This window comes from Haliaeetus leucocephalus, unplaced genomic scaffold, assembly GCF_000737465.1.
Source record: "Haliaeetus leucocephalus isolate CR32 unplaced genomic scaffold, Haliaeetus_leucocephalus-4.0 Scaffold495, whole genome shotgun sequence".
Taxonomy (NCBI): domain Eukaryota; kingdom Metazoa; phylum Chordata; class Aves; order Accipitriformes; family Accipitridae; genus Haliaeetus; species Haliaeetus leucocephalus.
The window spans coordinates 2,134,915-2,160,687 of record NW_010972931.1 but is presented as its reverse complement, the minus strand read 5'-3'; the positions used below and the strand labels follow the sequence as shown (position 1 = coordinate 2,160,687).

Sequence of the window (25,773 nt, the reverse complement as noted above, 5' to 3'; positions counted from 1 at the left end):
ACATTGAGTTGAAGAAAAGAACTGTCTTTCCTTGTAAAGGATACAATGGCAAGATTAATGACTTTTTTTTTTTTTGGCTTCTTAGCCTCTTAGCAGGAAAAAAGATTTATTTTCTCCTTGTGCTTGTAGTAATGATTTCTCCCTTCTACACACTCTAGTGAATAAATATTTTACTTTAAGCTCTTGGGCTCTTTTTGTGAGGCTTTCCGTATTTTTTCCAAATTACTTCGACTGTGATGATTTTAAAAGGGGTTGAGGGGAGTGTCCTGGGGAATTTCCTATTTAAAAAAGTCCATTAAAATAGATATCAAAATCATTAGGTAAGAAATTGGTTCTGAAGAATTTGTGTGTGTGCACAGAAGTACTTTTCAAAAAACCAAAAAATTTTCAAAACCCCCAAAAGTGCTTAAAGTCCAAAATTTTCAACTCAGTCCAGAATTAATGAGCCATATTTTTAATTCGGTTTTAGAAAATGTTTTGCAGGAATTTTTTTTTTTTTTTTTTTTTTTTTTTTTTTTTGTCTGTGTGTTAGGTTAAGATGATTACAAAAACAAAGCAAAACCCCAGGACCCCAAACTGTGGAAAACTATCTGTTACTAACCAAGTATTCTTTCAGGAATTATTTTTAAAATAACCCAAAGTAGCTGTGCTTAGAATTGTTTTATGAAGAATTTTTGGTTTAGTTCAGGCCTGTTAACTTCTGCACATTTTATAGATTTCTTAGGATGTACTTAGTGTTATTCATTTTTTCCATGTTAAGTGAAGAATCATATATGACTGTCAATTGATAAAAAGCCAGAAATTTAGAGTACTTGATCCAGCAGCACTTACTGGGAGTATTCTTTTGAGCATTGTGTTTTGTTGTTCATGTCATATAGTCTATACTGTAAATATAATGATGGTTGCCTGACTTCTGTGTTCTGTTATTAGAGGCCTTCCTGAAATTGAAACTCTTATTACTTTACTACATGCTGTATGTTACATAGTTATTAAAGAAAATTTCTTCTGGGTCATGTTATGATTTGCACATCCCTATGGTAATTATTAATGTCTTTATTGAGGTGACACATCTATTTGGAGAGTTATGCTTATCATAGTTTGTTGATAGAATTAAGACAGCAAGAATCAGAAAGTCACTTGACAGTGTGTATATATTCTTGGAAAAGGCCTGTGCATCTCATAGGGAAGTACTTATACGTTGGCCAGTTTTCTAAGAGTTGGCTTTTGTGCTGAAACTTGTAGCTTGATTCCTCTTAGGAAATTTCTAACTACCTTCACAGTGTGGTGATAGAATAAAAGTTATTCTAGATTAAACCAGAAAGATTTTTCCTGATTTTTTTTTTTCTTTTTTTCTTTATCTCTTATTTCTCTTACAGAGTTTTTGTGCAGCCTTACATCAGGAACTTAAAGAATACTACCGACTTCTGTCTGTTTTACATTCTCAGGTAAGTTAAGTGGTTCTTGTTTAACTTTCTTATTTTGCTTTACATTATCTGAGCATCTCCTAAAAGGTATACCTAGGTATCCCATTAGAAAGGGAAAGATGTACAGCAATTTCTACTGACAATTTCTAACCTGTACATTTCTTACTCTTTGGATGTATGTACCAATGAATATTTTTCTCTTAGAAATTCACTGTTATTTGATGTATTACCTAAGAAAGGGATATAATGTGTATTTCTAAGCCTCTGTCCCTTTTTTGCATCCTTTTTGTCAGTTTCATCTTGTGCGATATCTTTATCATTCAAATCCCAAACAGCTTGATACATCTTTGAAGAGAGAAAAAAAAATCTTTCTGTATTTCAAGCAATGCATGGTTCAGCAGCTAGTAACAACAGTTCCAACTTTTTGTTCTGTCTGGGGCAGTTTGTGCATTTTCCTTGTCGCTTCCATTGTATTGAGAGAGTAAGATGTTTCAGTGTGTTTTTTCTGTGATGTATAGACCAGCTTGGTGCTGATAATGTTGCAGTTTGTCCACAAATATTTATAGGTATGTGCACCTAGATGCTAGCTCTAAAATAAAAATTAGATTTTTTTTTTCTTCTGCTTACTTTTTTTTTATATGGGACTTTCAAGGAGTTCATTATTTGTAATTGAGAAAAATTTAGTCTGAGAATTGACCTAAAGTTAAATTAAAATGCCATTTAAAATTCATTCAAAAAAATCTGTAGTTTAAGTCATAGGTTTCTGTAAACATTTTCAAGGCATCTATTCCTTTTGTCTCACTTGCAGTTCTTTAACACTCTTGACTTTCGGAATGCCTGCCATACATACTTTTGGCTTGTTTTTCCTGGCGACTATCCAGTTACTCTTTTTGTAATTATTTCCTGCTCTGTCCAAAATACGTTTGCTCTCTTGGTTTGTTGGAGCTTTGATTTATTCTAACTTCTAAAACTTCTTGACCGTGAAAATATTTATGACTTCTGTGAAATGCAGCTTCCTCTTACCTTTTCTGTTCCACTAAACCTTCCAAAAGAAGAGATGAGTCTGGTGGGAGGGGAAGCATGTAAGGGGAAAACGAAAGGAAAGTTCTGGCATCCCTTGTTTTCAAACTGCATTTGCCTTTGTGGTGGGTTGACCCTGGCCAGTAGCCAAACACCCATCCAGCCTCTCACTCACCCCTGTCTCTTGAGGAACGGGGAGGAAATAGAAGGAAGGCAAAAAGACAAGTCAATCAAGTTAGTGACAGTTTAATAGGGAAAGCAAAAGCTGTGCGTGTAAGCAAAGCAAAGTAAGGAATTCATTCACTACTTGCCATCAGCAGGCAGATATCCAGCCACTTCCTGGCAAGCAGAGCCTCAGCACACTGAACACTTGCTTGGGAAGACAAGCTCCATCACCACAAATGTCTTCCCTTCCTCCTCCTTTCCCTGAGCTTTTCTTCCCAGGAAATCCTTTTTGTCCTCCATATCCTGGAAACCATTTCCAAACATTAGTTGCTCTGTCAGCATCCCAGGGAATGAGGTGAGTCTCAGTGGGGTGTAGTTCTATGGATCCTCCTTGAAGAGAGGAGTGATATTTGCTTTTTCTCAGTCGTCAGGAACCTTCTCTGATTGCTATGATGTTGCAAAGGTGATCAAGAGTGGCCTTGCAGTGACATTGGCCAGCTCCCTCAATACTCATGGATGCATTCCATCAGGTTTCATAGACTTATGTATACGTGGTTTGTTTCATGTTCCCTAACCTGATCCTTCTCTACTTGGAGTAAGTCTTCCTTGTTCCAGACTTCCCCTCTGATCTCAGGTGACATCTGGTATTCCCAGTGGCAGTTCTCACCAAAAAAAGGCATAAAAGGTATGAAGTACCTCAGCCTTTTCCATTTTTCCTGTCACCACTTTCCCAGCACCATTCAGTTGTTGGACACACATTTTTCCCAGTCTTCCTTTTACTGGGTTTTTTTGCTGCTCTTTATGTTCCTTGCCAGATTAATCTCCAGTGTTAAGAGTTCATGAGTGTATTGAGCACGTTAATTAAATGCATTCTGGTAGAGAACAGTCAATACAGTGTCTGTAATGTAAAGTTTTGCTGCACTAGCAGACTGGAGTTTCTGGGGATGTCCCTCAGCACCTGACTGAAGGGGATCCCAGAGGCGTGTTATGTTTGGATTTTCAAGAAGCCTCGGCAAGTTTCCTCCCCAAAGGCTGTGAAAGAAAGGAAGGAGATCCAGCAGTGGAGAAGAGATTCTCTTGTGACTTGAAGGCTGGGAAGCACAAGGTCACACTGCAGGATGGGGAAGGGTCAGTAGTGTGCACCAAAGATAGGTACTGGCACTGGTTTTAGTTGATGTTGATGATCTGGAGAAGGTAAGGTAGAGTGAAATCTCCCAGTCTGTCAGTGAAAGCTTGCTAGCATTGGTACTCTGGATGCTCTGTCCATGGCAAAGAGCAGCACGAAACGGTGTGTGAGCAAATCGGTGCTGGGGAGACTCAGTGTGGGAAGTACAAGGTCTTTTATGTGGAAGAAAGCTAATCTAATGCATGCTTCCTCAGTGCTGGACTTGGCATCAGCAGGCCCAGTTTGGGGAAAAACCTTGGTGACCTCGCAGGTGGTTGTCCGCACTGCTGGACTTGGCACTCTGAAATTAGCAGGAGGTTGGTATAAAACAGAGTAGCCAACTTGCAAAATTTGTTTCCCGAGGATGTTATGGCAAAAGGGAGTACCAACAGGCTGGAAAAGGGATTATACAAATTCCTGGAAGACAGATCTGTAAACTGCTATTAGAAGGGCTGAGCCAGGATGCATCCTCTGATGTCCTGAACACTGCAACTGGGCTGCAAGGAGACTGAAGGGGACGGACTGCAGAGAGGGGTCAGCTTTGCGTGCTGCTCTTGTACAGTGCTTCCTTTGTCATTATTGGAGATAGAGCAGTAGTTCATCTAGCCAGCGTTCTGACAGAGGATGGCATTCCTTATGTTCATAATTGATGGAGCAGGAATCTTTAAGAAAGAAGTCAGCATTCTCAAGACTTTTGCCAGATTATCCCAGAGGTGAGCTTGGTGACTTGTCGATTTTATTTTCAAAAGTGACAGGAAAAAAGAAAATCCACTTTTTTGAAAGATACTTTCTTTACAAAACTGTACATTTCAGTTACTTGAAAACATGTAGAAAATTGTGTCTTGGAATCCAGTGCATGCCGCGTTCCTGTATTCAGCAGGTCATACAGGCTGCCGGCTTAGGAGTTGTTAGCTGCTGTTCCAGTTAGCAGTTCAGGCATAGCAGTACATAAGAATCTCATCAAAGGGTTCTGTACTGTCTTTCTCTCTATAACTTTACATTATGTCTTCACAGCTTCCCCCAAACATGTTTCTGCCTCTGAAAGAGTTGTCCTGAGTGTACTGTGTACTATTCCATAAGCTTTTCAGGTCTTTTCCTTGCAGACTGTTTTCACATTGTCAGCCCATTTAAAAATCCATTTCCATGATGATGTATCGTCTCTTCCCTAAAGACAAAGGGTGGTTCTTGCTCATATATCTCTCTTATTGCCAATTTCCAAACAAAACAAAACAAAAAGAACATGGACCCAGGAGCATCCAGAAGCTAATCTGGCTTTAAGGCTGAGCTTAACGTGGATGACACTAGTCTTAAACTTAACTGATACATAGTATTTGGCCAAAAATGTGCTAGATGCGGAAGCATGGAGTGGATTGGTTGCCCATACAGGAAACAGAGCATCTTTTTCTAAGAGTTTATCTGCTTGGACTGTTCTAGGAACTTGCTTCTGTATTCTTAGGTTGTGTTCTTGTCCTGCTTACACCATCTGTACGTGTGTGAGATGTGCATTTGCATCTGAGCTGCAAATATTTGGCTTTCATTTCCCATGGTGTTGGAAGATTTGTGGTAGTCAGATTGGAAGATTTGTGACAGATTTTTCTTATAATAGCTTTTAATTTATTTTTTTTTCCAATGGTAGCAATTCCTTAATCTCACTAGAGAGCTAACTTAAACTCTGATGGCTTCTGGAGGAAGACATTGAGCAGAATTTGTCCCATGTTCAACTAAAATAAGCTGGCTGTGCAGTAATAAGAATTTTACCTCCTACACCCTTCCTTTCCTTTAGATGTTTTTCTTAGTCTTTTCTGAGCCTCTCTTTGGCCAGTATTTGCTGTCTTTCAGGATCTCTGCTCTCTTTTCCTTAGCTCTTCTTTTGTGACTATCTATCACCTTGCTTGCTTTAACTCTCTTGGCCTTTGTGCTCTGTCTGCCCTATTACACTTCCACTTGTCTCTGTCTTTTCATCTGCGCTTGATTCTCTATTTCCACTTGTGAGGCTCTTGGATTTTGGCCCAATGATTTAATGAGAGAACATATAATACTGGGTATTTCAAGTGTATTAGTAAAAATCTAACTTCAGAACTAAAACTATGAAACAACAGTTCTGCTTCAGTTTTGCCGGTTCTGTTCCTTGATATGTGTTTCTGTTTCTGATTTGATCAGTTGCAATTGGAAGATGATCAGGGCGTGAATTTGGGACTTGAGAGCAGTTTAACGCTTCGCCGTCTTCTAGTCTGGACATATGATCCTAAAATAAGGTTAAAGACCCTTGCAGCACTTGTTGATCACTGTCAAGGTCTGTTTAACATTAATTTAATATTTCTGGGGAAGTTCTGTAACTCTGTGTAGTTGTGCATGCCAAAGGTGGATATCAATAATATTAGTTATGTTTTTTTAGAAAATTTGAAGTAGCTGATCCAGAGGATTCTCTCTCCCTTTTAGTTTAGGCAAAAAACTGACGAATTATGCTGCTGGTTTGATATACTTAGACTTTTTTGCCTTTTTTTCAAACTAGAACATGCTTGAGAAATCCTTCAAATTTTAAGTACGCACTTTTTGAGCTGTTTTCAATTATTCAATGTTAGTCATCTTTCAGAGAATGTTACACTGTTAAAAAACCCACTAATACACTATGAAATGGTTGGCTTAGTCTCTTCACGATGTACGAGTGTTATGCTATTCCTCTATATATGATGGCATAAAGCAGTCATTTGCAACTTGTCTGCAGATTCATGTGAAACCATGAAACTTTACAAATCTGCAAATAGTGTGTGGCTGTGCTGTCAATCCACAAGAAAATGCTGAGGGGTGGTGGTGGAGCTGACCAAAATTTTTGCCCAGTAGCTGACCCATAGGCTATGCTTCTCCCTGAGGGTACTTCAGCTTTGCTGTCTTTGAAAATAAATGGAGATTGTGACCCTTTGGAAAAAGCATCTTAACCAAAAAAGCTTACAACATCTGTTTTACCTTGATTATTGGAATTGGTAACAACTTTAGAAAAAAAAGTGGGCTTTACTTTTAAGACATTCATCAAAATTTTGAATGCTACAGCCTGTGCTGCAAGGAACCTTTAAGATGTGCAGCATAACAGGAAAACAAGTACTAGTTCTTTTTTTTTTTTTTTTTTTTTAACAAAAATCTTTTACCTTTCAATTGCAAGAACACTGGAGGTATTACCTAAAGGAGCTCTGGGGGGAACTATAACCAAGAAGCAGGAAAGATGTGTTTGTGTGTATGTATGCACACAAAACGTCTGAGAGAGAGTCAAGTACAGGAGAGAAGGAAAACATACTAAGACTCATTTAATGCTATTCTGGTGGGGGCAGTGGGGAAGAAAAGAAGCATAAAGTCAACCTTTGTGTGTGATCTGATGCCTTGAAATTTGCATTCCTCCAAGCTACCATAAAGTAGACAGAATATGGTGTCAGAGAACTGTGCTTAATGCTTCAGTAAGATGAATGATTCATGCCTAGGAGTTCCCCATCAACGTTAAAAAAATATACTTTTGCTACATTTTAGAATTGCTGTTCAGCAAGCTCTGAGTGGCATACAACTTGCTAAAATCAATGGCTGCTGAATTGAAGTGTGGTGTGTATGTTTTTTCCTTCATATGTTTCTGTTCCTCTCCCCTATGATCTTACAGGGAGAAAAGGTGGTGAACTAGCCTCAGCAGTTCATGCCTATACTAAAACAGGAGATCCCTACATGAGATCTCTGGTTCAACACATTCTTGGCCTAGTATCCCATCCTGTACTGAATTTCCTTTATCGCTGGATTTATGATGGAGAGCTGGAGGATACATACCATGAGGTAACGTATGTGATACAATAAATATTTTTTCTCTGTTCGTTTGCTTTGTGGGAGTATAATCTGTGGGAAGCTTAGAGGAGAATTTGAAAAGCAGACTGTGATGGAAATGTATAACTTATGAGTAAGTAACATATACAATAACAACATGAAATGTGACACTCTGCATGGATTCAGTCAGTGTGATATTTGGAGGTTGCAGTGATGCAGTATGTTGTCTTCAATCATATCCTGGGTCTGTTTTAAGAGAGGCAGAATGGGCTAGCAGTAGATGCTTGCTTCTGAAGAGAGGCAAAGTCATCTATCTTTTCTTGCTTAGTGTAACAATAGTAATGTATGCAGAGTTCTTTTGTAGCTGTTTATTCCAAATACAATGCTTGCATTCTAAAGTTCAGAATACTCTATTCTGACGACCCACTCTTATCCTCAGCTTCATAAATAACTTCAGTTTGTCAAATTGGGTAGAAGAGATTGATTTATGGTTCCAGAGTTCCTCTAGAAACTCTACAGAGTTATTTGTTCTGACTTCTGTAACAGCAAGTTCTAGTAACTGTCCTTTTTCTTCTTGGAAATGTTTTTATGCCTTTTTAAGCTCTCCCAACTCTTTTTCCTGTCTCCAATCAGTACAGTCTTGTTAAAGTGACATTTTTTTTGGTTCCAAGAAGCCAAAGAATCATTTTTTTAAAATGAATTGAGCACTTCTGAGACACATATGAGTAACTGTACTTGAGCATGAAATATGCTGTCTGATTTCTGAAACTGTCCATCTGGGTCAAAATTAAAATGAGTACCAATATCGCCCACAGCTGATCTTCAAGCTCAGCATTAGGAGACTTGTGTGAAATGTCTATGAATCTTTATGGCTAGAAGTGTAAAATAGACTTTACTTTTTTTCCCAGCTACTCCTCAGACATGTGAGGTGTTGTCTTTTTTGGGTTTTATATCATTCATCAGCTTTCAACTTTTTGTTTAAAAATTTACGTGGCCACTGTAAGAGTGTTCTTAATACTGAAAATAACTGTTGGATGTGGTATACTGAAAGCTACAATTTTCATACCATAGACACAGTTTTTGAACAAAGACAATTGGTCGTTCTTGGTGGAAATGGTATTTGGAGGCAGTGAAAAAAGTTCTTGTCTAAAAAATCAGTATCTTGTTTGATAGGATGAGGAGAGAATCAATCCACAAGTCACTTTAACAAAAGTAATCCTGTAATTTTAGTTTCTTACAAGTGAAAGTATTTTCTTGCATGGAGTTGAGAGACCTTAGCATTTGATGACCAGTTCAATTGCAGGGATTTCTTGGTTTTGGGGATTTCTTCTTGTTTTGTTTTGTGGTTTGTTTTTGTTTTCTGCAATTCTGCATCTGTTAAAATAGGAAATCCAAAGGGACTTGAGTAAAAATAGAATCAGTAAAACAAAAGCATGTTACACTTATAGTCTGAACTTTATCTTCTACCCTAACTGTGTTACAAATTGCCGGAAAATGCTATATGCTTCTGTATTTCATAGCGGATGTTTTACAGATGGTACAGTTTACCCTGAGGTAGTCAAGGTTTCATAATGTATAGAAGAGATTAAGTTATGTGAGCTCTTTAACTTTTTCTTCAGCGTTCATATTGGTCAACATACAATTTACATATCAATTGCCAGGACAACTCTGTATGTTAGCTAGCAAAAATTTTTTTTTTCTTTTTTAGTTAAAGGCACAATTCAGAATATTTTTACAGTTTTCTAAATACTGAAATGAAACGCTAGGGGAGAGAGTTTACATTAGTCTTTTGGTTTTAATATTTATTTCAATCTACAGTTTTTTGTAGCTTCAGATCCTACAGTTAAAACTGATCGGTTGTGGCATGACAAATACACTTTGAGGAAATCAATGATCCCTTCTTTTATTACAATGGAGCAATCAAAAAAGGTAGGAATTCAAAAATTAATCTTTTGATGATTTGTTTGCCCTATGCTGCTGTTTAGATTTCCATTAAGAAAATAGAGACCAAATTTAACAATAAATAATCCTCTTAAGAATTTTATAATTGTTTGCTGAAGAAGACTATAAGACTGTTTCTCCTTTCCATTGTCTAACTGATAAACTTTGTTTAAGGAGATCTCAAGGGGGGAAGAGAAGTTTGTGTTTAAAACCTTTTTGTGTTAGCACTGAAGTTCTGGATTGCTGTGGTTGGGATTGTGAAGCTAAGAGCACACAGGGATGACACAATATCCTGTTGTCCTGGTAGTTGTGGATGGCTTTTTGGTTTGGTGGTTTTTTTTCTTATCTGCAAATCACTTGAAAAAAAAAATATCCTTTTTTGTTCAGGTCCTCCTAATAGGAAAATCCATAAACTTTTTGCATCAAGTTTGTCATGATCAAACTCCATCCACAAAGATGATTGCTGTGGCAAAATCTGCAGAGTCTTCAAAAGATGGTAGAGTATTCAATATTTGAACTGAGCTCTGTACAGTATGTAGTTTAGACTGTAAACTGACATTTTGGATAGTGGGGTGGAAAGGAGTACAAAAGTCTCAACTGACCTGAAATAAAGATATTCTAATGGATACTTGCATTTTACAAAAGATGTATGAAGATGCATATGTGCAATTTTCTTAATTTGATAGGTTTGCTGGATGGTTGTTAACGTACTGGATTTCTGAATGAAACTGTTGAGAAACCAGTCTGCCTTCAGCTGACTTTCATTGAAAGGGCTGGGGTGGGGGCTGGGATATTCTGGAGTGCTGCGGTAAGAATTTAGTACTTGTGCCTCCTCATCAAATATACTTCATCATATAATTCCGTAATAATACTGAATTAATTCTGTGATTAAAAAATAATAAATAATCAATTAATTGTAAATAAGAGAATGGGCAGTAAAAACAGGCAGGACAGAAGCCTTTCTGTAAATGCACTCTACCACTCTAATATGTCTGAAGAAAATTGAGTATATGGAAGGTTAATAAAATTCTTTTTGAAGATTACTTAAAATTGGGGTTGCCAGCTGTTGAACATTAAACCAAAATTTAACTATCAGAATTCCTTCAGGTTATTTCTTTCTATTTAAAAGAGATTTCAGTTTTAATGAATGAGAATTTATATACCATTTGCGGTTATTCTTTGGTGGCATATTCTTTGCAATAAAATTAACATTGTTATGATGAAAGATAGCAAATAAACATCTAAAACAAGGAGACTTTATGCGTAAATACTAAGCAAAGAAGGTAAGGTAATGCATAGGATGCTGCTACATCTGGGAGAAAGGACAACGTGCTTTCTTCTAGTGAAGGTGATAATTTACCACTATAACTTTTTTAGAACTCATTTAATATACCAAAGAGAGTCTAATTGTTAAGATGTAGATCACTGGGTGTTGTGGTTGAACCCCAGCCAGCAACTAAGCACCACGCAGCCACTCACTCACTTCCCCCCCTCCCCCCCCCGACCCAGTGGGATGGGGAAGAAAATTGGGAGAAGTAAAGCTCTTGGGTTGAGATAAGAATGGTTTAATAGAACAGAAAAGAAGAAACTAATAATGTTAATGATAACACTAATAAAATGACAGCAGTAATAATAAAAGGATTGGAATGTACAAATGATGCACAGTGCAATTGCTCACCACCCGCTGATCAACGCCCAGTTAATCCCCAAGCGGCCATTCCCCCGCCCCCACCCCCCCAGTTTATATGCTGGGCATGATGTCCCATGGTATGGAATACCCCGTTGGCCACTTTGGGTCAGCTGCCCTGGCTGTGTCCTGTGCCAGCTTCTTGTGCCCCTCCAGCTTTCTTGCTGGGCGTGAGAAGCTGAAAAATCTTTGACTTTAGTCTAAATATTACTTAGCAACAACTAAACACGTCAGTGTTACCAACATTCTTCGCATACTGAACTCAAAACATAGCACTGTACCAGCTACTAGGAAGACAGTTAACTCTATCCCAGCTGAAACCAGGACAGGGATAATTTCTCTGATGCTATTTGGTACGTAGTTTCTAGAAGTGTAATGATGTCCTACTAGTATATCCAGCTTTTGCCAAGAGAAGAATTATCTAAGCATTTGTTTTTCTGTCAAGTTCTTTACTTAGTTTTCTAAGAACATCCTTCTTTGCACTTTCTGATATCTTGTACAATATCTTTTCTGTTATTACTGTACTCAAAGATAACTTTATTATATATAACTTTGAAGCTTAGTTTTGTGGGATTGTCTTTTTTTTTTTTTTTCCTCTCCCTCTGGATTAACCTTGGATTAGTTTTTACATTAACTCTTCACAGCATGGACTTTCAGCATGAGTACCTCCATGGAAGATGTTCTAATAATAAAATCCCATTCATGTCTGCAAGAATATTTAATCTAATAATGTGATTTTTGTACCATGTGCAGTGGTTGCCTAGTCAAAGATGCGCTTAAACTGCAGAGAGGGATCAGGGCTAAGTGAGTAATAGCTGTAAATGCATTTGAACCATCATCTTGCCAGCTACTCCAGAAAAAGGCAAAAACGTTCTTTGGCTACACTACTTTCACCACTTTACACAGTGTTTATGGCCATGCTTTTCCAATATTTTTTTTAATTTGCACTCGTTTCTCTCTCCTTGATTGAATGGATGACCTGCAAAAATTCCCTATTATGTAGGAGATGAGAGCTTCAAAGCAAGTACATTATCTTAAGTGCTGAGAATACCTGTTTCAGGCAGAAGTGTAGTTTTAGAAATGGATGTTATCCACTGTATCTGCCATGTGCTGAAGGCATGCTGAGCTTATAATCTGCAGCCAAATACCTCATAGTATTGCACTGCCTTAATTCTGCACGAAACTGCATTTGTATTTAGGGCATTTTACCCATTCAATCCAGAAAGAACTTTCTTTGTCAGTGGTGTTGGAAATGCATTCTGTCGTCCTTGTTTGCGCTATCTGACAACATCCTGAGAGTCCCTTCAGATAATGACTTATAATAAGACGATGGAAGGCTAGGATGCCAGCCTGAATTCTGGATGCTTTTTCTCATTTTAAATCTGAACATTTCATGAGTTTGGCTGTATTTTTTTCTTTCTTTAATTTGCTTTGGAACCTTAACTCTCGTGTTTCCCCAGTTTCCTTTTGATGCTGAAGTAATCATGATGTAAAAAACTGTCTGAACATGTATTAAAATGGGAAGTCAGAGATGAAGGCACAGGCAAACTAGGCAATTCCCTGCTTCCTGTGGGGTTTACCTGTGCCTTAAGCCAGTCCTAGGCCCAACCTCTGCGTCCAGTAGCTGAAGGTATTAGCTCATAACTCTTTTTGGGTTGGCTTGTTCCCTCTTCTGCTTTGCTCATTAGGCTTGCAGCATCTTGTGGAAAGACACTTGCAGGAACAGATCATTGGGGTGTTGTAACTTGCCATGTTCTGTCCATGAAACACGTCTTTTAGCTTTTTTTCCTCCCCGTCTGGAAGTTCTTCCCTCTTCCTCTAAAGCCAGCAGTGAAGCCATGTGGCAGATCAGATGGCTGGTACCACTATGTGTGCAGCAGCCACACTTGAACCAATCTTTTGAAGATAGCAGTGAAGAGGACAGGATCTGCTGATGGGGAAAGACTAGATGAAAGTCAGAATTGACTGGATGTTCTCACTGCCCTGTTGCCCTGTACTAGTGAGACAAGTGCATTTGCACAAACTGATGTTTTTCCATTTTTCCCAGCAGTGGGAACGCTGCTGCGTGCTTCCTTACCTGAGCAATGCAGGAATTGCTTTGTCAGATCACACTAGATCTCTGCCTTGACCAGAGTGAGCAGAGACCTTAGTGAGCTGTCTCTCCTGGTTTGCTGTCAGTGACTGGAAAGGGGACTTTGAGGATTCCTTACTACAGGCTGTATTAATTCTCACATCTCCTAAGCTTGATGCATGTTACTTGACTAAGTAGTATTCTCCTAGTGTAGGGATTTTGAGCGCAGCAACGTGTTATACAAGTGTCATCTCTTTGACATCTCTGCATATGCTTGCACTTCTGGTGTCTTACGGAGAGCTTCACAGGTTACTGAATGAGAGTTTGGAAACTTCAGGGAATGTCATTGAACCAGCCATTGTGAGGTTTCCCTCATTAAAGAGTGACTTCTGTATTAGAACCACTGTTTATTTCTTCAATTTAAAAGCATTTTATTAATTGAGGCTGAATCTCAGCAGAACAACATGAAACTTGGTTTTAATTTTTCCTGTCTGCAGTGCATGTTGAAACAAATCCTGGAGCAGGCAGTGCACTGTCTTACACTACTTTGGTACCTGGATCTTCTTTTTTTACCTTTAGAACAATAGTTGTGTGGTTAAAAATTATTCAAAGTGGGAGCATGTCCTTTAATGCTGAGGAAGGTCTGAATCTTATGATAGTTGGCAGTCCAGTATTTGGAGTTTTGTTCCATGTTGCCTCAAGAGGCCACACTTCTTGCTATCTCCTAACAGCCTTATTGCAGTCCCTTTCTTAATAAGCTTGTAGTTGTACAACAGAATGAAATACACGTCCTACTAAAGGGCAGTGTCCTACTTTCTGCCTCCAAATTGCCATGCACTTAAGGTGGAGAAGAAAACATTGGGTTGCTGGCTGTCCCTCAGATAACATAAGCATATTGCCTCCTCTTTCATTCTGATTTATATGTGGGAACTCTTTTCTGTTGAATGTTCTGACTGATTCTTAGATTTCTTTCCCCCATCCCTCCCACCCCACCCTTAGAAGTGACTTCTGATTTAGATTCTTCCACCCCCTCAACAAAGCTTTTTCCTCAACTCTGAGCTTTTAGATCTCCTTCAAATTATTTGATTCTGTAAATTGCAGTATTTCAGCAAGCTAAAAAAAAAACAAAATCACTTTCTGTGTAAAAGTGATGCAATAATATGAGCTCTTATTGGAAAGTACAAGCTGGGCACAGATTAAAAGTAGTAATGTTGAAGTATGGGCTGCTTTAGACTTGTTTGTACTTTGGCTGTGCCAAATGTATAATATAGTGGATCAGAATAAATAGCAATTTCTCTGCTTCTGTGTTTCAATTCCGAAGCTTCTTTGCCTCAGTTTTGGAAAAATACTGATTAAATTTTAACTTTTGTTTGTTTGTTTTTTGTTTTAGCTGCTGATTTGTTCACAGATCTGGAAAATGCATTTCAAGAGAAAATTGATGCAGCTTATTTTGAGACCAGCAAATACCTACTGGATGTTCTCAATAAGAAGTACAATTTACTGGAACACATGCAGGCCATGAGGCGCTACTTACTACTTGGTCAAGGAGACTTTATCAGGCATTTAATGGACTTGCTCAAGTAAGAGAGTAGGAAGGGTAACTATGTTGAATTTCTGAAGCTTGCAAATGTGCATGATCAGAACAGAAACTGTTCTGCTTTTGGAAGGGGACCCTTTAAGAATCTTACTACTCAAACATTTAATTGAACAACTTTTAAATTCTATTTTGGGTTTAATTTCTTGACCCTGAGGCTTAAAATTTGTTCTTCCTTTTTGGTAGGAAGTACATACAGAAGCATTTCACAATGTCTTGAAAACTTGCACTAAGATAGGTATCAGCCTCGAGGATGTTAGCACTCTTCTCACTCCTGTCAGCAAGTTTAAGCAGAAAAGTTCTGTTGCTCTTGATGCCACTAGTCAGCATTGCTGTGAACGTTAGGCTTCTATATTTTGGAGGTGTTTCGTCCAAAACATTCTGTCAAAACTCCTCAGTGCATTTTTCAAAAATTATTTGATGCCTCACCAGCCTCTGTTTTAAGCGCTCAGGTGCACCCACAAGTATCAGTTTCAGTTTGTAGTGTATTTGCAAGCTCACTGCTTTTACATGCTGGTGCTACTGATGAAAGTTAGTCTATCAAAAATGTCCTTTACAAAGCCTTCCTTTGGTCTAGAAGGCAGGCTTTGTAATAGAGCTTCCATTAACTTGTTTGTAAATCAAAATCAACATTGTCTGGTGACAATTTGTACATGACCATGCTTTTTTAAGTGAAAATTAGGGTGAAGCAGAATAAGGTTGGTTTGCAGAGTTGGTATTACATTTGAGGCAGTAGTGAGGGGCTTTCCAGCCCTGATCATGGGGGAGAGGAGTAGTGCAAGGTGCTTGTTACTTGCATGTTGCAGCTCTTCGGAAAGTTTAAGTTAGGTAGAGGGGGTGGGTTTGTGCTTCTGCCAGCACTTCTAAGCCCATGAGATGGCTATCAGTAAGTCTCTCAAAACTGAAATGAAATTATTGGTTTGATGTGTTAATGATGTAATCTGCCTCATTTTAGATATGAATGCAACTCAAATTACAGAATAGTTATGCTAGCAATCCTGGTAATTTCAAATTACTGGCATTAAATGAGGGTAAAGTTACTCCTCATGCTGATGTTCAGGTGTATAGCTGCATATGAATAGACATATTCAGCTGAAATATTTTGCTCATTGATTTTCTTTGTGGTTGAGACTGAAAGAGTAATGTGAGAGGTTTTGAAAGTCTGTCAGAAAAGTGTTTCACTGTGTGCTGCAGTTACTACCAAATTGCTGCTGCAGAATATCTTGGTAATATGCCATGACTGTTTGTTTCATAACCACTAGGCCAGAGCTTGCACGACCAGCTACAACCTTATACCAGCATAATCTAACTGGAATCCTTGAAACAGCGGTGAGGGCAACTAATGCCCAGTTTGATAATCCGGAGATTCTCAAACGATTGGATGTTCGACTTCTGGAGGTCTGTTGCATCATGGTGACTCTGACCTGAAACATAACTTATTTTGTGTGTGTATATGTGCAGACATCTACATGAAACAAAATTTTCATATGTTTATATAGTAAATACGCACCCTTCCCCCCCTTTCCTTTGAAGTCTACTTTGAATTATGTAAACCTCATTTAATAGGTCTTCCCTTCTTTTCTTATTTCCTGCCTATTGTCTATTTGTATTTCAAGCTGTGGGTTTACAGCTGTTTCACTGACAATACAAAGTTGAGATTTGGAATCTTACAGTAATTGATGCTGGTGGCCCTGATTTGAGGTTCTTCAAACAGCTCCTGCTGCTGTTTCTCTTATAAGAATCTGGGGGGGTAGTCTCTTTGTCACCAGTAGTTACAAAGAGTGAAGCAATGAAAGTGTGTTTCATGAAGGAGACCTCTGGTAAGAAACTTGAGTTAATGAGAACGCTCCAGTCTCAGAGATGGAAGTTAACTGATGAACTGTAGCATCCGAAATAAGTGTATACCTTGGGCTGAGTCCTGCCTAAGAAGTTTTTATTTCCTGTCATTTCCTTTACTAACTCCAATGGAAAAACATTGACATTATGAACATCAACATTTGGGTGAGGTGAATCCCACTCTTGTGTCAAACTTCGATTCATTTTTGCTTGATCTACTACTTTGAACAAGGAACTCCTGTAACTCATATTGATGTGGATGCTTGTTTCTTCATACGCTGTGGAGAATGGAAGAGTAAGCAAGAGTTGGTCTTCAGCGCTAGTATGCTCTGATTATACACTGAAAGTAGCATATCTTTTTAATACAGGTATCTCCTGGGGACACTGGATGGGATGTCTTCAGCTTGGACTATCATGTTGATGGGCCAATAGCAACGGTAATGTCATATACTGCTGGCTGTAAACATGTCTTGATACTGAATTGAATTGCTAAATTTTTTTTTTTAAATAACCTTTGTTTTGGAGTGTAAGATCAGAGGGTCTTTTTTTTGGCATCTAGGATGCACTGACTATATAAACAGTTGAGCCAAAATCTCAGTTCTTATAGATTGACCGTGAGTGCTGAAAAGCTACATTTAAAACAATCATTACTGAAAATCAGTAATTCATTTGTTCCAGCAGAGATTTTAGCAAGTACTTAATAACTGGCGTGCTCCTCTTCCATTATTGCTAGTCTGTAACTGCTAATTTGGGATAATTTGCAAGGAACTGAAGAATGTATTTGAGGAGAACCTCTTTGTATTGTCTAAATGAAATTTGATAGGTAGTGTTCATTAGAACTACTAAGAAAATAGCTACACTATTGATCATTTAGCCTCTGTAAAAAAACTTGTAAAGAACTTATCATATGTAGTTCGAAAAGAGCGAAATGTTTAGGCTTTGCCATGTTCATCCCTTCTTACACCTCCTGTAGTGCCCTGTGCCTACTTGAATGTTAGGTAGCTCAGTTCAGCCCTTGAGGGAGGATCTTTCCAAAAGCTCTGGGGTTTCCAGGGGTTTTGTTTTGACAATATTTACCAATAAACTGTATGGGTCAGATAAGATGGACTGTGAAGAGGTTCCTGGTCCTTCAGAACATTAGTCTATTAAATTTGTACTGATACCTTGTTTGTTTTGTAGGTATTTACACGTGAGTGCATGAGCCACTATCTTAGAGTATTTAATTTCCTTTGGAGAGCAAAGCGAATGGAGTATATTCTTACTGATATATGGAAAGGGCACATGTGTAATGCAAAGCTTCTGAAAAGTATACCAGGTGAGAGAGGCCCAAATGGATGACATACTGGTAAACTGGATTTAGATGACTGCATCTTATTTTAAACTGTTTGTTAAGAGGGGAAAAAAGTAGACTGTTGGGACAGATGAATTTTATATTTTGTTGCTTCTCATGACTGACTGTTTAATGTTACATGATGATGAAGATAAAATAACATTATTGTAAATGGAAGTTTCCTGTTTGTTGTTTTACTTAATCCTTGGTTGTGAGTTTTTGTAGCAGTGAGCAAATGAAACATCCCATGTCTCTGGAAAAAGACTGTTACCCTTCCATCCCCTTTTACTCATCTTCCTTGATGCCTTCCTGTCTGTACCCTGTGTCTTCCTCTTTCTTGTGCTGGAAGTAGTAAGTCTCACACGTACACACTTCTGAATTTACTAGTTTTACCTTCACTTATTCCCTATGCTTTTGTTTAGCTAAGAAGAGAAGAAGCTAAGAGAGAAAGAGGTGTTTGAGAAGAAAGAGGAAGGCTCTTTAAGCGTAGTGGCTCTAGTGTATGTTTAATAGACTGGGACTTTTTGATCCTACTTCTCAGCTGAGAATATAGCCATATTTGTGACCATCTGTACTGGCTCACTCTTGACTCTTTTACCCCTCTACATTTCTCTCAGTAAAAAATAGCTATTGAGGGTTACACTTCTTTGTGACATAATAATATTTACAAAAAATTGTTTATGTTTTTATAAATAGGAACTGTTTGGTGGGTGGGCCACAGAAGTTTGCTGGGAAACAAGCTTTTTTAAAGTATGCTCTAGTGCACAAGGCTGATCTCTGGAACTGTACAGGATGATTACGTTTCCTTTCTGCTTCTGTGAGAGAGGATTTTGTTCCCTTTGAGACTAGGGTGCAGTTAACAGATTTTATTCTCATCACCTGAGGGTCTTCAGGCTGGAGCTGTCTCCCATTGCTAGGGTTTTATTTGTTCTTGTGTTCTCAAGAGGAAGTTTGATTTTCTTCCTTTTTTCTTCCCTTTTTACAAACCCCCTACACCCCTTTGGGAGGCCTTTCTTTGCCTTGGAGCAGTCTTCTGTAGACTGCAGTTGCTTGTCGCCTTTAGTTTTGGCTACATTTTAAGTAACGCAGACATTTAAAATGCTGGCCAAGTTGTTATAGCTATTGTTGGCAGAAGGAGCAGTGTTGTATTTCTCAGTTTCTGCCTCTGACAAAGGAGAGTATGTTTACAAAAACCTGTACTGCCTTCTGCCTGGAGGGACAGGACTCTTTCTTACTCACTGGCATGTCTAAGTTGGAAGCTGAAATACATGGAGAGTCCACCCTAGCACTGATTTATGAAGTAGTAGTAGAACTTGCTTTTATTTTCTCTTTCTCCCTCCAAAACAGTACCTTGCCCTTCCAGTCACAGAGCACTAAATGGAAGATGGTAACTGATAGGAGGAAGCAGCTGCCAGGGTCTTTTGTTTTTCAACCCCAAAGAGGTAGCATTTACTTTCCAGGATAGCTATATTCACAATTCCCCAAAAGTCTTAACAGCCAGGGATTTTAATGCTTTAAAGTAGTACTTCTAGACAGTAGTGGCACGCTAGCTCTTTTCCTATCAGTAGTTGGAAGAAGAAATACAGATGTATCCAACTCACCAATGTTGAAGAATTTCTATTGTTTAGCCAACCCTGGAGGTTTTTTTCATTGATCCTATTTAAAGCTGATGCAACATAATGTGTTAGGGATAGTCTTCCTGCAAAGGCATAAGAAATGAAGAAAAGAGTAGCTTGCTACAATATCTTTCAAATCATTGGATGGTCCTGTAACATCCCAAGATATGAAAATGTAGAATTCCTTTTGTTGTAAGTGTTGCAGCTTGTCTGCAGTGGCAAATTACTTCGGCAGCTTTTAAGAAATTACTTCTTCTGTCTGGATATTTGCCTGGTTCCAGAAGGCCGAGTATCTTCATTCCAGAGAATTTTGGCAGTTGATGGTAATCTTGATATTACCCTTCTGCAACAGAGGTACCTTCTCTTACAGGTGAGCAGCTGAGGCCATTAGCGACTCGCCTGTGGGTCTCTGTCGTGGATCAGGGAATAGAACCTGGACCACATGAGCCACAAATTCCCTACCCCTGTCACACCCCCCCTCTCTTCTGGTCTCACTGTAGCTAAGTAAAGCAAAAATATGCTGTCTGTGGTTTGAAGGCTAATGGTAAGAGATGTGAGAGGCCCCAGAAGCAACTGCAAATCTGTGGCCTCAGATTTTCAACTGAAAGAAGGCATGGGACATTAACTGTGTTTTATTCTCTGGGGACCGAGAGGGTCTTTTTCACTAGTGATACTCAGCAAGTTTCCAGCACTGTCCAAGCACGCAGTTGGTGTCATCTGTGGCTCACATTTTCTAGGAGTTAATTGTGCAATGTTCTTTGCTCATCTGTTGCCAGCCAGTATTGCTGCTACCACCCAAGACTAGTGGCTGTTTTATGAAGTATTCAATTTGGTAGAAAAAAGTTTACCAAGCTGGTTTGATGGCTGTGCCTGTCCTTGCGGTCTTTAACATGCCATCTCTTTGGATTTTTTTACAGAGCTTTCTGGGGTGCTGCATCAGTGTCACGTTCTGGCATCAGAAATGGTCCATTTCATTCATCAAATGCAGTATTACATTACATTTGAGGTATACTCTATCCACCCAATTAGTTGCTTAAAAATTAAGTACTTTTAATATTCTGTATGTGTTGTGTGTCTTAAATTCCAAAGAGCTTGCCATCTAGCAAATCAAAACAGCACAATCCTGAATCATTGCTCCAGGTGCTTGAATGTTCGTGGGATGAACTCTGGAACAAGGTCCAACAAGCACAGGACTTGGATCACATCATTGCAGCTCATGAAGTTTTTCTAGACACAATCATAGCTCGGTGCTTGCTGGATAGCGATTCCAGGGTAAGTCTTCTCCTTTGCATGAAATTGTAGCTTTCTGATCTTGGCTTATGCATTAGGAACCACCTTCTCTTAGGTTGTAGGAGCAAGGGGAAAAGTCATTTTTCTTCCTCTGATATAAGACCTTATTATGGTAGGCTCTGTATATATTCCCCAGACACAGTGACAGATGCTGATTATAAAACTTGTGACAATGTGGGCCAGTTGGTTTCAGTCCTAAGAAGCTGTGTGATTGTGCAACAGCTGTCTTAGAGCTTTGCAAAACAGTCTCTCCAGCTGTGCATGAGAAGATTTAGTTTACTCGTGTCCTGAAGAATGGTAGTAACTTAAAACTCTTTTGCTGTACAACTGCTTCATTGTTTTGTTGCTTAACTGTCTCACAGGTACTTCTCAACCAACTTCGAGCTGTTTTTGATCAGATCATTGAGCTCCAGAATGCCCAAGATGCAATGTACAGAGCTGCTTTGGAGGAGTTGCAGCTGAGGTTGCAATTTGAAGAGAGGAAAAAACAGCGGGAGCTTGAGGTACAGTAGGGATATTACTAGAACGTGAAAATTAATTGAGGTAGATATACTTGCCTTTTGACATAGTCAGGATTTTAGATACTATATAGAGGTACAGCGAAAATGAAAATTGTAGTTGGAACAAATGTAAAAGTCATCAGCAGTAGCTAGTGAATTCAAACAAAACTGCTGAACGGTGTTTTTCATTTCTGTCTTGCACAAAACCTCTAGGTGAGCAGATTCTCTAGTGGCCATTGGAGGCTGAGAAATGTAGGGCTCTTTTAGGTGAAGGAAATAGAAGAGGCTTTAAGATTCTGAACCCTTTTGCAAAAAAATACCATAGCTCCATGCCTGCCTCCCTACTGTCAGTCTGTGGGACATGCAGTGCTGGTGCGAGACTCGCCTGCTTTGCTAACCCCGAATTTCTTCCATGTGCTGTACAACCACCAAGGGGACTGATGGTTTCAATACTAGAGACTCCATGTGTGGCTTACTATGGCAATGGTTGGTTTGCATAAACGTGGTGGTTTAGCTGGGCAGAAGGTGGCCCAGTTAGCAACTTTCATCATGTGACACCTGACCTCTTAACTCATTTGGTCTCTGTGTAGGGCAAGTGGGGTGTAACTGCGTCAGAAGATGAAGAGGAGAGCAAGAGGATGAAAGAATTTCAAGACTCAATACCCAAAATGTGTTCACAGCTGCGAATACTGACTCACTTTTACCAGGTGCCCCTTAGATTACAATTTTTTTTAATATGGATGCTGAGCTTTGATATATAGAACTCAATTTCAGATATTGAGTAGGTGTAACTTCCATATTTTTGTGTGCAGTTTGTGGATCTAGGTCTTCATTTTTTGCTTCTCTACTTAAAAGCCTAGATTCACTGTTCCTCAGCAGATGGTAGGTGTTATGATCATGTATGTTCCCCTGACAAAGGGGAATAGTCTCTTCATGTAAGTCTTCTCCGTCATGCAGTAGTGGAAATAATAGCTATCTTCTGGTGTAATCTGAAGGAAAAAAAAAAAAAATTCCTTCTGCATTCCAGTTTTTCTCACCATCTTTGCAAGTCATTGCTATTAAAGACTGCAGAAAGGGTCCTTATTAAGGGCCTAACACTTGATTTTAAATGCACTGAGGTGGGCAATGTGTAAGCTGTTTGGGCGAATGTGCGCAGGCTGTCTTCTTTAATGATAATTATTCTGGCTTTCTCTTAATTTGTTATCTGATTCTAAAGCTCCCATTCCCCAGAAAAAACAGCTGTTAGATTTCAAGGAAAGCATTCTGGAAAGTGATGAAAGGGAATGACACAGCACTAGGTGCCACAGCAGCCTTTCAGGATTAGACCCTGGGTCAACTGAAAACCAAAATCCTATCCCACCTCATCTCTTGACTTTGATATGCGAGATACTCTTGATATAGTGTAGTGTACCTTTTAACTTCTCTTATTTATCACCTTTGGCATGCCTGAAGTTAGGATTTTTTTTAATAATGTTGATACTGAGTTTGACTTAAAGTTGTAGGGCCTGCTTTCTTCCCTCTTGCTGTTGATATTTCTTGTATCTTTCTTTCTTATTCCAATATCCATAAATACACATTTAGACAAATGCTAAATACGTAAGCATGCATTGTTTCCCTAAGTAAATGAATGAGTTTGAAGTGGTTTTGCTGGGTTGTTACCCATATGTTTGTTTTACCTTGTAAGAGTACAACTTGTTCTTTATAGCAATTATAGTTGTGACTGAGCACCTGTACAGGATGTGCAGAGCACTTCCCAGTCCTCCTCTCTGGTGGTTTGCATCAGATCCATTTCTGTATTGCCTATAGCTTTGCCAAGCTTATAGCTACCCTGGACGTAGTGCTGCGTTGTCAAAAGAGTTCAGTTCACGTGGAAGTTTGAAGGAAAACAGGATAGTACACCCAGGTTATAAAATACTGGTGGCTTTTGTTGAAGGCTGTAGAGATCCTGAGCTTTGATGTGAGGACTTCAAAGCTGGGAGGAATTTGCTCCTGGATCCAAATACTGCAGTTCTCCCTCCCAGAGGAAAATAGAGCCAAATTATTTCAGTGTAAGCTGTGAATAGATTGTAATTTGTGTGCTCTACAGGATTGCAACAAGTTGACAATGTAGCTTTTGCCTGTGTGGACTGCATTCCTGCTGAGCCCTACTATAGATTTTCCATGCAGGACTTACCTGGCCAGCCTTGGTCATCTTTGGAAGTAATGGGGTGCTCTAGTTAAGGGCATGTCCACGTTAGTATTTAGTGGAGATCAGGAATGAGCTCTTCAAGTGAGTCTTCCCATTCTCCTGAAGTCCTCTCCTTTCCTGCATACTGAGCAGCTCCTGCAGTCCCTTGGCTAAAGCCCAGTGGGAAGATGGGCTTCAGGAGAGTGCTTCCCGCTTGCTGAGTGCAAGTTCCACATAAAAACCTCTCCAAATGCATAAAGCCTAGCTACTGGGTCTGTAGGGCACCGACTGCACTACTGGGCAGGCGCCCTGCTGTGCTGGGGTGCTGCTTGCTGCTATATAACCCGCATCAAATACGCGTGTTTGAAGCAAGCGGTGGTCTAACGCTGGCCTGGCCCACGTTGCACATGCCACACGGAAACAAGGGGAGGTCTCCCGCTGGCGTGGGTCGGGTCCCAAATGGTGTCCCAGGTACGGTCCCTGGGGGGGTGTTGCAGGGGCAGCCCCCCTGCAGCTCGGGAGCCGTCAGACAGATGGAGGGGTGCCAGCAGGGCACGGGGGGAGCGGTTTAAAAGACTGAGCTGTTTGCCCTGGAGACTCTGATGTGCATGGCAGACCTTTGAAGGTAAAACGAAGCTCTGGGGTTTTGCGGGAAGAACGAATCCGGCACGACCGATTTGCCGACGGTGGGGTAGAAAGGCTCGTGCTTGCCTTTGGCCGGATTCCCTCTGCCTCCTTGCCAGGCCTGGGCACCGCGCAGCATCCCTCTGCAAAACACACCGGTGATGTCTTCTTAGCTGTCTCTTGGGTTTTTCTGTCTCCTCCAGGGAATCGTCCAGCAGTTCTTGGTCCTGCTGACAACGAGTTCTGACGAAAGCCTTCGGTTTCTTAGCTTTAGATTGGACTTCAATGAACATTATAAAGCAAGAGAGCCAAGGCTTCGTGTGTCGTTGGGCGCTAGAGGCAGACGAAGCTCACATATGTGACACAGCTGCTAAGGACCGCACCTCGGTATCCGAAGGATGTTGAACCTCTTGTTGGACAAGGCAATCAGTGTTGACGTAATACAACCAAATCGTGCGTGATCGGTGTCTACCATTTCTGCAGGCAACGTGTTTTCAGTCATGTGATTGTGTGACACTGTATAGCAGAAAGGGAAAAAAAGTAGGGTTTTTTTACACTGACGTTTCTAGAATTACCAGACTAAATGGGCTGATTGAACCTCTTCTAATCAGCTTCTTAAATCATCCTTTTAAACAAATGCCGGTTTTATTTGAAGCTTTCTGAGCTCTCCCCACTGTAACTTATATCTGTGTCAAGGAAATTGCATCTTTTGTTTATAGAAAGCACCATTTCCTTTTTTAACAAGAAAATAAGAAGGTTATTTTTTCTATATGTACTTGTTCTATTTGAAGAGAGCTTTTGTTAAAGCCAACAGATTAGGACCCAGACCTAATGTCCTTGTTAAGAAGCTATACAGCATTTCATTATGCTGATTTTCAGTGTTGTGATGTGTTTGACTGTGTGAGAACCTTTGTATCAGGAGACATAAACCTATATTTAATTTTTTTGTTGTTTAACTGAAATAAAAATTTAGTAGGGAAATTCTATGGTTACTGTACAGGAGAAAACTACAGAAGCAGAGCAGGAGTGTATCTATTGCACATAAGATCTAAAAAATGAAGTTAAAGCCTCAGTACTGTGAAAGGAAAGTGTTGGTTAAGATTGAATTGAATGAAATAATTGATGTTCAAAATCAGATGTGTAGAAACAAACTGACTTGGCTAATGTTGACTTCATTTTCTTCCCTTCCCTGTTTTTTCATTGTAAATATTTATATATTGCTGTCCAGATGTTGGGGTGAGGAGGATTCTTCTTTTGCAAAGTTGTCATTATATCAGGTCATTTATTATGTTCCACAAGTGCAAGCTTAGAAAAATAAAAACACAATTATCTTTCAATCAAGTGTTTTGCTTTTTATAATTGAAAGATGATGATTTTTCCACAGGGTAAGAAAGAAGCTTCCAGTTAGGAGAGTATTGATTCACAGACCCCTACCCATTACAGGATTTTGGTACTAGTCTGATCTATACTTAGAGTTGTGTGCAATTCATTAACTAACAATGACCCTCAGATCAACCAGGTCTGTGGCCTCTTTTGCCCTTTGCCCTT

At 39.4% G+C, this 25,773-nt stretch overlaps 1 protein-coding gene across 1 annotated transcript in view; it reads left to right on the top strand.

Annotated features, from left to right (window-relative positions):
* The window catches only part of TUBGCP3 (tubulin, gamma complex associated protein 3), a 52,744-nt gene extending 27,178 nt beyond the window's left edge, over positions 1–25,566 (top strand). Inside the window, exons 9-22 of the mRNA XM_010575794.1 lie at positions 1,377–1,445; positions 5,935–6,067; positions 7,415–7,581; positions 9,388–9,498; positions 9,898–10,006; positions 14,659–14,848; positions 16,125–16,260; positions 17,067–17,135; positions 17,878–18,013; positions 20,562–20,650; positions 20,785–20,916; positions 21,297–21,437; positions 22,025–22,141; positions 24,429–25,566. Coding sequence (XP_010574096.1) covers positions 1,377–1,445; positions 5,935–6,067; positions 7,415–7,581; positions 9,388–9,498; positions 9,898–10,006; positions 14,659–14,848; positions 16,125–16,260; positions 17,067–17,135; positions 17,878–18,013; positions 20,562–20,650; positions 20,785–20,916; positions 21,297–21,437; positions 22,025–22,141; positions 24,429–24,587 — 1,758 coding nt within the window. The 3' untranslated portion in view covers positions 24,588–25,566. The remainder of the gene's footprint in view (positions 1–1,376; positions 1,446–5,934; positions 6,068–7,414; positions 7,582–9,387; positions 9,499–9,897; positions 10,007–14,658; positions 14,849–16,124; positions 16,261–17,066; positions 17,136–17,877; positions 18,014–20,561; positions 20,651–20,784; positions 20,917–21,296; positions 21,438–22,024; positions 22,142–24,428) is intronic.
* Positions 25,567–25,773: the final 207 nt, after the last annotated feature.